This window comes from Astatotilapia calliptera, chromosome 10 (genome assembly GCF_964374335.1).
Source record: "Astatotilapia calliptera chromosome 10, fAstCal68.1, whole genome shotgun sequence".
NCBI lineage: Eukaryota > Metazoa > Chordata > Actinopteri > Cichliformes > Cichlidae > Astatotilapia > Astatotilapia calliptera.
The window spans coordinates 12761096-12772649 of NC_137431.1; the positions used below are offsets into that span (position 1 = coordinate 12761096).

The window sequence follows — 11554 nt, forward strand, 5'->3', positions numbered from 1 at the left end:
TTCAACAGATATTTAAACAGATTTATTTGTAAGTACAGTAGAATAGAACACGTTTCAATAACTTGTTTCATGGATGAATAAAAACAGAAATGTTGAGTTCAATATTACCATCCCCTAACCCCGCTCATTCAAAAATGGCCCCTGTCCAAAAATCTCCACAAAGTCCCATTCAAAAGGTTAAATGAAAAATGCCACTTATCCTCCAAAACGTCCCATTAAACATGCAAATCTTCCTTCAAGCAATCCTCTTTTCTCATTTTTGCTCAGTCAATAGACTCTTCCTGGACCTTATCATCATCCAACAACATGTCCACTTCCTCAGCATCCAACTCTGAGTCTTCCTCTTCAGTGTCACTTTCCAGCCTTGTTGAGGATGGCTCTGTGTCAGGCTCAAAGAGCCGTAGGTTTGCCCGAATGCCGACCAGCTTTTCCACTCTCACATTTGTGAGCCTGTTGCGAACCTTTGTGTGGGTGTTCCCAAACAGTAACCAGTTGCGCTCGGAGGCGGCTGATGATGGTGGGATTTGGAGGAGGATGGAGGCTACAGGTGCAAGGGCCTCAGATTCACATAGTCCCTTCCACCAGGTGGCTGCAGATATGTGCTGGCATGACTGCCATATTCCATCCCCTTTCCAAAGGCCTTGCTTTGTTCGATACTTTGCCAAACTGCCTAGAACTTTGCCTTTATCGAGACCCAGGTGGTCAGACATGGCTGTAATGACCGCATAGGCACCGTTGATCTCTTCCCCAGAAAGTATGCCCTTGTCATATTTGGGGTCCAGCATGTATGCTGCTGCATGCACTGGCTTCATGCAGAACTCCCTCCACTGTTCCAATGACTTGACCACAGCCGTTTCCTCTGCTTTCAGTAGTAGGGAAGTGGGCAGAATTGTCTGGATTTCTTCTTTGAGTTCTGCAAAAAGGCACTGGACATCTGACAAGATGGCACCATCCCCCTCTATCTTCGCTATTGCTGCTGCAATAGGTTTGAGGATTTTCTGACTGCTAGATACTCTTTCTCAGAACACATCCAAGATGACCTTCTTGATGTCACTGTCGATGCCTACAGACTGGGATATGGCCATCTCTTGCAGAGACTCCTTTCCCTCCAGAAGGCTGTCAAACATGATAACAACACCACCCCATCGCGTTATGCTGGGAAGCTTCAGTGTAGTACTCTTGTTCTTTTCCTTTTGCTTTGACAGAAATGTAGCGGAAGTTACTTGTTTGCCTTTAACATATTTCAGAACTTGCTTCACTCTCTTATTCAGAGTGTCCATTGTGTTTAGTGCCATTATGTCTTTTAGGAGAAGATTTAGTGTATGGGCTGCACAGCCAATAGTAGTTATATGAGGGTAGGTCTCCTCCACATGTGCCCAGGCAACCTTCATGTTGGCTGCGTTGTCAGTGACCAGTGCAAAAACCTTATCTGGTCCAAGGTCATTGATGATCACTTTTAGCTCATCTGCAATGTATTGGCTTGTGTGTCTGTTTTCCTTTGTGTCTACACTCTTGTAGAACACAGGCTGAGGAGTGGTGATTATGTAGTTAATAATTCCTTGTCCCCTGATATTGGACCATCCATCAGAGATGACTGAAATACAGTCAGCTTGGTCAATGGTCTGTTTCACCTTTGCTTGAACTCGACTGAACTCTTCATCCAGTAGATGAGTAGACAATGCATGTCTGGTTGGGGGAATGTATGCTGGTCGGAGAACATTCAAAAATCTCTTCCAGTACACATTGGATGTCAGCATCAGGGGTGAGCCAGTTGCATAGATTGCACCAGCGGAACACTCATCTGCGTTTTTCTGGCTATTATCATCCATAAAATCAAAGAATCCTCTGATGCCAGAGGGACCAGGAGCTGATGAGTGGGTATCTGACTCTGATACAGCTGAAACAGATTCATTTTCCCCTTGAGTGGAACTCCTGGCTGCTGCATGTGTTGGGCCTTGAGGAATTTTTTTGCACTTTGCAATGTGCTGCTGCATTTTTGTGGCATTCTTCACATACGTCTTATCACAATACTTACACATATATACAGATTTCCCTTATACATTAGCTGGTGTAAAATGTCTCCACACATCAGATAGCGCACGTGGCATTTTTCTGTAAAATAAAACAAGAGCTTGTAAAAATGCTAATGCAATGCAAGAGATCGTAATAATACAATTGCAATATGATAATAAACAGATATAAATAGTAAGGCTAGCTAAACAACTGGAATGATCTTCAAAACAAAACAACCAAATGAGGAAGCTAGCATCTTCTTTATGTTATACTAGCTATGGCTTATTTAGCATCTAACAGATGCTAGCATTGTATTTAGCATCTAACAGATGCTAGCATTGTATTTAGCATCTAACAGATGCTAGCATTTTATTTAGCATCTAACAGATGCTACCATTTTATTTAGCATCTATCAGATGCTAGCATTTTATTTAGCATCTTATCATATGCTAGTATTTTATTTAGCATCTTATCAGATTGCTATCTACCAGATTAATACATTTTATGTGATATTCACAATTTAAACATTTAATGAATATATTTTCCCATAATATCATCAAAACTTACCTCACTTGTTAAGTCCACAGGCTCAAATGTGTGCCTTTAATACTCTTTGTCCTTCGGGCTCAAAAGTGTGGTCCATGTGTACATGTGATGGAGGCATGCACAGTGCCAGTAGGTGGTCTCAATAGCCATGCAGCAAGCTTGTGCTCTGTACATGTGATTAAGGAATGGCATGGATATTCAAGTGTATTTGAATTGCATTTGTTTGTTTTTGTCAATACTATGCTAAAATATACTTTGCTCAACTATATTTAAGTTCCCTAAGAAGAGCCAACCTTCAATTTTGAAAATTCCCACTTTATTCCCATAAATTCCCGTTAATTCCCGTTTATTCCCATAAATTCCCGTTAATTCCCATGGAAAGATTCCATCTTTGAAAATTCCGGGAATTTTGCAACCCTAGTCAGCACTAAGTGTGGCTGAGTATGATAGGAATGCTGCGGGAAACAAAAGCTTAAAGATGTGATCTGCTCGATGAAAGGTTATTACAATATATCTTGAAGGGGGTCATAATTGTGCAAAGTAACCAATTTCAGGACAATCCACCCAACGATTTTTTATATATTTAAGTGTGCACGAACCAACCAACAAACCTGGCTTGTTAGAACTTGCAGCTGTACCTACTTTTCTGACCAAGGACAGCCAGGTGTACCTATAAAGAGTGTTATAGCACTCTAAAGTTCATCAGTCTAAAATAGGTCTGCATTTAAATAATTCATCTCCTGGCATTAGGTTTATGGTCTCCATCTGTTTCTTTTCCTTTGCTTGATTTTACAAACCCTGATGATCTCACGGGTATTTCTCCATGGGTCAGCTCTTTTTCAATTAGCAGCTTAGCATCTCCCAGCATGATCATTAACACCCAGCGGCATGTCCACCAACCTGAAATAAAACACATTCAAATGTGTTCTCAGCACAAGGTTAAACACGGAGGGCATTTTAGTTCTCATTTGAACATATTTTAACTTGCAATTGCACTTGTTTGCACCCCTGCAGTGGGAGAAGCAGTGAAATGATGTCACCTGATATCTGCCACCCTGAGCCACCAGATGCTGCTGTTGCGCAGGAACAGCCTATAGAGATGTAAAAAACCAAACCAAAGCTCCCACTTCTTATTGAAACAGGATTTTGTAGATGGAAAGTTTAAAATCAAGAAAAGGTCTGTAGATCTGACACTGGGAACCATCAAATTCAAGGCAGGTGATTACGTCACAGCTCTCGGCTGAAGGATAAAAACCAGGGAGGATAAGCCTTTAACCGCTTTGCCGAAAGATGAGAAAGGCTGAGTGTGTTTGGCTTTTGTTCCGAGCTCACCAGCGTGTGGAATTTCTTATGTTTGTGTATATCTGATATTTACAGGTTTGCTGGATAATCTTCCCACGCAGATTTCTGTCATCTGCATGAACGTGAACTTTGCTTTGGGTTCATGTAGAAGAGGAAGGGAAGAAAAAAAACCCTCATTTTGTTCTGTTTTCTCGTGTGTGCTACTTGTTTAGTTCAAAGAAAATAACCCAAAGTCAAATAAAAAAAATACATTTATGACGGTGGAAGTACAGCTGACTGCTACTGAAAGTGTGTGCAGATACAGTTTATGTGCAGAAAAGAGGAAACGTTCAACTACAACCAAACCTTTCAAGTTCTATCAGACGTCTGTCTGACACAAACCTTCACTTATATTAAAACTTCCCAGCATTTTTTAACACCTACACTCATGATGAGCGGGTTTAATTGATGACTTCAGACAGTGATAGCTTCAAACAGTCATTTCATGAGAACTCTGCAGGTCCTGACTTGCTTCTATGGACAGTGGCTGACAAGGCTGAGATGCCTCAGAGGGAGTGTCCCCCTCTATAAACTGTGCGTTGTATCTGTTGAAAGTGTGTACAAAGCCAAGAGCAAGTTTCAGCTATAAGAAAAGACACTGTGACTGAAATAAAACCCTGACAGAGAGGAAGGGGGATTTACATTTGACATCTGCTTGCTGTCTCTTTCAGTTTCGGCCTGATTTGAAAGACCACAGTGAGCAGCAGTTTGATTTAAGGCACTAAAAACTCTCGTATGTGCGCTCCCCTGCTCTCTAATTACTGGAACTGCCTTTCCCGTGCTCTGTCAGGCTCCACTCGAGGATTTGATCATCCCTGCCTCCCTTCTGTCCTCCTAATCCCATCTTATTCTTCAGTGGTAAAGGGTGAAATTCAGAGAATTCTTTTCAGTGACCACACCAAACTCTGAAGTCACATGTCTTGTTTTTCCCTTCCCGCCCGTCTCCTAAATAAGGAATTACAATTTGAGGGGGGAAAAGGAGAAAGAGCGTAGGGGCGGGTCATAAGAGTGAAATAAGAGGACCTGAAAGGCGTAGCTCTCTCTTGCTCCCTCTTTCTACTGAAGTGTAACACTTCAGGGGTGTTTACTTCGCTTAATCCTGCCACTTCTGTACTGTGCACTCTGCACTGTGTTGTAGAGGAAGAAGAAGAGCAGACACACAGCAGCGCCAGACCAACCCCACCTGCATTCACCAGAAAGCTACTACACAAAGTAAGTAAAGGCTCCTCTTATTTTCCTCTCAGTTTTTTTGCTTTTTTTTATTCTCATCAGCAGACATTTTTCTGCTTCTTTATGGATCTTGTGGCTGATTCTGGTGCAGAAAATATGAAAAATATGATACTGCTTCTCATGCTCTCCACCCTTGCTCTCTGTCTCCTTCCCCCTTGCTTGCGTTTGGTCATACACAGGCCGAGGCAATACACTGAGTTAATATTTAGCCATTCCTATGTGGATTCTGCGTGAGCCTGTGCATTCTTCTGTTATAAAATCCCATTTTGTTTTGTCTGGCTTCTCCTCTGAACACGCACCTCGTGCTCACGGCATGTGAGACCTAACAATTCCAGGAAATGTTAACAGGTTCAGCCTCTGACAAACCTCTCATCGCTACTGCCTAATAGTATATAATTTTCCTCTTCAGGGTATGTTTTGAACACCAGGTTGTTGGTTCAGAAAGTGGCAACTGGCAGCTTGCTGCTGCCACATTTTTTGTTAGATTTATGGGCCTTGATAAAGTTTTATAGTTTGAGAAACTGACGTTAGGTGGTGACTGCTATCTTTTGTCATGAGGTGGAAATACAACAGTGGGGACTGTGCAAGATGAAGGAAGGCAAGAGCATGAAGAAATAATCTCGGTCTGGATCCACCGTGTTCACATAGTAAGGATTTCAACATGAGCTGATGGTGCAATTTTATGAAAGCTGTGCAAGCCTCTTGTAACAGATGTCTGCAAGTTACTAGAATATGATTGTTTAACAGTTTGGAGGGTGGAGTGAGACAAATGACTGATGATGAGTAACTCGGTCACATATGGAGCGACATCTGAGTAACTTAACGGTGTCTTACTCAGATTTCTAACGGTTTCTAGTTTAAACTACACAAAACAGGCATTAAAAAGTCCCACTGTGTCAAACTGAAGCAGAGGATTAATAAAACGATGGTGTACAGTAAGACGTCTGGGAGAATGAAGGCTTCAAATACTAGATTTAGTGGATTCTATGATCATGCAGTTTAAATGATTAATCTGCAGTGTTCTCCTCTCTGATTAGAAAAACACACACACACACACACACTATAAGACATGCACTAATTAGGTATGATAATGATCAGGAAGTGTTCAGTTATTCATCTTACACAAGTTGTAAGTATGATTTGGTCATTTAGAGGTGTTACGTACAATTTCAGCTGAGTGGCTGTTTAAGCTTCAAATCATTTTGTGGTAGTAGCCCACTGTGGGGTGAGATTGTGAGATGGGAGGGAGTAGATGTGACTTTATGATTACAAGATGTTCCCACTTGACCACTCCCAGTTATGTTTTTAAGTGCACAGCTCTATGTGAGCTTCTAAGTCACGCTTCCATAAACACCTGCGCACACACTTCTAGTTGCAGTTTTACAATTAGGTGGACAATCATCCCTGGAAATGCTGCTGCGAGTTACAGCGACATTGGCCACTCATACATCAGATTTCACGCTCAACATGGGGTTAATCTGAAAGAGCGCCTTCTCTGATTTCGTCATTCCTTGCAAGACATTCAGGTCCTGATGTTTGGAGCTGCTTGATGTAACGGGCATGTCCGGACACCACACAGATGGAAGTCGTCTGATTGAGAAACAGGCTACTTAGGAGTTTGGATGGCTGAGTATTTTCCTCGCTCTTGCCGCTGTTAACAAACAACTTTTGGAATAACTCTGGAGACAGGAAGACACTTATCCTCCGCATGACCACATAACCACTGCAACCTCAGACAATGAACAGAGAACAATGTGTGTGTGTGTCTATAGCAGCTCCAGCGTGGAGCTGTGGACACAATGATAAACTGTCAAACTTTCTACACATATTGCGTAACACTAATCCTCTGTTTGGCTAAAGGTGTGCCTGTATGTCCTGGAGCAACATCTATCTATATAATTCTAAGTGTATATTAAAGTCTGCAGAATTAAAAATAGATCCTCCAATTTTTTACGAGTCAGATGTGATTCTGGATCCTGATATTTGCAGAGCACCTGCTTACCTTAGATGTTAAATGTGCAGATATTATCACAGTAAATTAGCACAGTAAATGGAGAAAAAAGGGGAGAACGAGCTATAATCATCCCCATCTGTTATGTGGATTCGTGGAAAATTCCAAAGTTGTTGTGCCGTTGTGCGACTCGATTTGGATCTGTAAAAGCAAATTGTGTATTGCGATAGTATTTCTTTCTGTTTTTTTCTTACAGACCGTTTCCATAGTGAGCAACACTATGTTGTTATGTTTAGATTCCTGTATATACACAGCTACCTTAGTCAGGAAGGAAATGACAGCTGAATGTGCAAACAGGATGGAGGGAGTAGGGTGGTTTGGCTGAGGCCAACAGGAAGTTCTTTGTGCATTAATATGTCAGATAAACCAACCATAATTACTTTCAGAGTGCAACAAAGTTGGAATTCCTCAAGTCATTAAACACTTTAATTTCCATTGTCAGAAATGTATTTGCTAAATAGCTGCACTGCTGCGGCCTGGATAATGGAAAACTCGGATTATTGTGTGCATTGCATGGTTAGTACCCTGCTCACGCTCCTGTCTTCAGGTTGTCATCGGCTTCTTTTCTAATCCATCTAACCCTGACAGTATGGCAAATATTCTTATTTGTTTCATACATAGCAGAGATTTGAGACAGATGAAGAGCGCACTAACTTCAAATGATAAATGAGCCTCTTGAGGTGTGAAAGTGACGACCAACAAAAAGATGCTCACTTTTAGAAAGTCTCCTCAATCTAAAAGTTTCAAAGTAACAGCTCCTCATAAATAACAGAACATTCAGTGGAAACACATTCACTGGATTGATTGCATCTGTGGGTGTGAGCGGGGCAGGCATCGGTATGTGAACACTATTAAATCTATCAGATATTAGAATGCTGCCAGGGAGTGGAGTTTGCTGAGCTACCAGCCTATCTAACATTGACTTTCCCTTCCATTAGGATTACAATGGCAAACAGAGGTCCCTCCTATGGTCTGACCCGTGAGGTTCAGAGTAAGATTGATAAGAAATACGATCCAGAACTGGAGGAAAGGCTGGTGGAGTGGATCGTTGCCCAGTGTGGATCTGGAGTCGGTCGGCCCCAGCCCAACAAGACAGGCTTCCAAAACTGGCTCAAGGATGGATGTGTGAGTTCTAGTTTTGCAGAAGTGTAAATGTCCTTATAAAGCATTGTAATTCACTTTATGTGCAGTGTATTGAGAGGACTCCGTGTGTGTCTAGGTGCTGTGTGAGCTCATCAACAGCCTGTATGGAGCCAACAAGCCAATCAAGACCATCAAGAGCTCTGGCATGGCATTCAAGCAGATGGAGCAAATCTCCATGTTCCTCAGAGCAGCTGAAAGTTACGGAGTCACCAAAACTGACATCTTTCAGACTGTAGACCTCTTTGAGGGTAAGATAACCAACCAACCAGAGCTTTTCTTTACTGTAACAATTGAGACTCAAGAGGGAAAATACAGTACAGGTTCTCCTCCTTGTATTTCCGTGGGCTCTGTTGATGTGAGGATGTTGCATGTCTGCAGGCAAAGATCTGGCTGCTGTCCAGAGGACCCTGATGGCTCTGGGAAGTGTGGCTGTCACAAAGGGTGATGGGAATTACAAAGGAGACCCCAGCTGGTTCCATAAGTAAGCTTTTCCTCCTTGTCCTGTAAATATGCTAGCCTCTGAGGAAAGATGAAACGCAAAGGAGGTTTGAGCACTGACTGACGTCTGTTTGTGTGTGTGCAGAAAAGCCCAGGAGAACAGGAGAGATTTCTCGGAGGAACAGCTGAAAGAAGGCCAAAGTGTCATCGGCCTGCAAATGGGCACAAATAAAGGAGCATCTCAAGCTGGCATGACAGGCTACGGACGCCCCAGGCAGATCATCAACAACCCCTGAACCGGAGCAGTTCTTAAACCGCCCTCCTTCTGCCCTCTGGAAGGCCAGTGAGCAAGGAGGAAGAGACTTTGACTCTTACCTTGGATATGAGGAAAAATGTGACCTGACTGTTTTTCAGATTTTAACGGGACCAAAATAGGGACCAACGAGAACAAGTGCACATGTAGATCTTTAACAGTAGAAATCAAACATTTAACAATGTTTCTTTTGTTTGACTCATTGTAAATAATTTTTTTTGTTACAGAATCAAAAACAGTTGCTTTGCATGTTTAAACTCATTACCTTAAAATCATTACTGGAGACCACAATATTAGACATGTTTGATTTCTTACCTTGCACAGACAGGGAGCTTCAGACCATTTCATTACAACAAAGAAAATCTGCTTGCAGGGACTTGAAACCTGCGTGAGAGAAGAAATCCCCAGAAATCCCCCACTTTCAATGTTCTGTTTGCTTTATTCTTTCCTGTAACATCTGCATTATTGCAGTCAATGCCTCTTCTTAAAACTCTAGCAGCGCGCGCATTCTAGGACACCAAAGATGTAAGACTCTGTCATGAAGTCTTTAATTTAATGATAATGTTCATTATTTAGTGTACACTGTCTTTGTTGACTTTATTCTTTCTGTCCTTCTGATGACATAGCCGTCAATTCATGGACGTCAGGATGTACTTAAATACACCTCCGAGTATTGTTCTGAGTATTTTCCCCACAACAGCTGCAGTAAGACACAGATATTTTATTGTGTCTTACTGCAGCTTTTCTGGGTACTTAGTGTTACAGCTTCACAGATTACAACCTTAAGCAGGTACCAAGTTGCAGCTGATTCAATTTGTACTGGAATGAAGTAAAAACTTAACGAAAGGTAAGACACGTACAGTTTGCTGTGGTTTACAGTAATGTTAGTAGGTTATAACAAACGCATTCAGTAATACAGCCAAGTTTAATTAACTTTAGAAAATAAACTGCCTGGTTTGAAAAAGGTATAAACGACACTTGTGTGTGTTTTTACTGTTCTATTACATAATCTATTGTTAGATGCCGTGAGTCAATCAAAATGTTGGACCGCCTCTTTGAAATAAAGTTTGATTTAACTTTTGAAGAAGCCTCTTTTGTAATGAATCTATGGCCTAAGGAAGTGTGTCCTGTTCACACTCAATGATGTCACCGTCGCTATCATGACTCTTGATAACTGGTAGCTGGTAAACTGCAACCTATGTGCCTAGCAACAGATAATAAAAACATCAGTTTCTGCAGGTAGTCAGGGCGACACGTATGTTTGTGTGCCGTAAAGCTGAGCTGTACTTTAAAGAGAGGTCAGCTAAGGCTGCCAAAGGCAAAGGTGAAGAAAATAATGTAAGGGAGTAATAAATAATGTTGGACTTTGCCTACTTTGATGGAATAAGAGAAGCCAGTGAGAGACTATCGTTATCGCTGCCAGGGTTTTGTTTATAGTGTGTTCTTGCTTTGGTCCAGCTTAAGCTGTTCAGAATGAAATGACTCAGAAACAGCCAGAGATGGAAAAGAGCAGCAGTAGAGAGAAAACAGTAAAAGAAGATGCTTTGATGAAAAAAGAGGAAAAAGCGCAGCTTTAAAAAATAAAAAATAAATATCTAGATGGAGTCTGGAGATTAAGGTGGCTTGGGTCAGAAGGAGTACAGGTCATGACAGAGGAGGATTTCAGATAGTAGAGAGCATTTCCAAAAAAGGACGAATCATTGCAGGAGGAGGGTTAAAAAGAGACTTCCTTTTCCTCTTCCTTCTTAGCAGGAAACTGCGTAGGTGCTGACACAAAGGGGGTAAATTAGTATAATGTAAATGGAGGTGGAACCAGTGTGGAGCAAAGACAACAACACTGTAGGTTATCCATCAAAGCGCAACATGTACTTGTGTTTTTATAGTGACTTATTTTCACAATAAAAGCATTAGTCTGAGAAAATTGATGACTTTGAAGATAGCAAGCAACTTAATACTACTAATAGAGCCCACTCTGCTGTTGATAAGCTGTGGCCCATTAGCGTCAGCGTGACAGCAGCTGTTATCTCTGCCAAAGCCCAGACTGTTATAAGAGTCAAGATGTGTTTATGATTTCAAAACTAATATTTATTTCAACACTAGCAGACACGCGTGGAGTGTTAGTGCCAAATCAGCACCAATGAACTCTTGAGTCTCACAACATGTATCCAAGTTTATTTGCACATCCACTGATATAACAAGCAAGTTTTTTCTTTTTTGGTCATTGCAACACATGACAGATAATCTACTGTATATTTCTCACTCACTGTGTGTTAATAGACCTCTCCTGTTTTCCTTCTCTCACCCCAACCGGTCGCAGCAGATGGCCCCGCCCCTCCCTGAGCCTGGTTCTGCTGGAGGTTTCTTCCTGTTAAAAGGGCGTTTTTCCTTCCCACTGTCGCCAAAGTGCTTGTTCATAGGGGGTCATGTGATTGTTGGGCTTTTCTCTGTATCTACTGTACAATATAAAGCGCCTTGAGGCAACTTTTGTTGTGATTTTTCATCTCTGCTAAGCTCCTTTA

General features: G+C 41.7%; 1 protein-coding gene across 1 annotated transcript; it reads left to right on the forward strand.

Annotated features, from left to right (window-relative positions):
• The first annotated feature begins 4932 nt into the window (after positions 1 to 4932).
• Positions 4933 to 10116, forward strand: LOC113030886 (transgelin-like). Its single transcript, XM_026182669.2, has 5 exons — positions 4933 to 5112; positions 8080 to 8266; positions 8361 to 8532; positions 8663 to 8765; positions 8868 to 10116. Exons 2-5 carry the CDS (start codon positions 8087 to 8089, stop codon positions 9016 to 9018), a joined length of 606 nt encoding a protein of 201 aa, XP_026038454.1. The 5' UTR covers positions 4933 to 5112; positions 8080 to 8086; the 3' UTR covers positions 9019 to 10116.
• The last annotated feature ends 1438 nt before the right edge of the window (positions 10117 to 11554 follow it).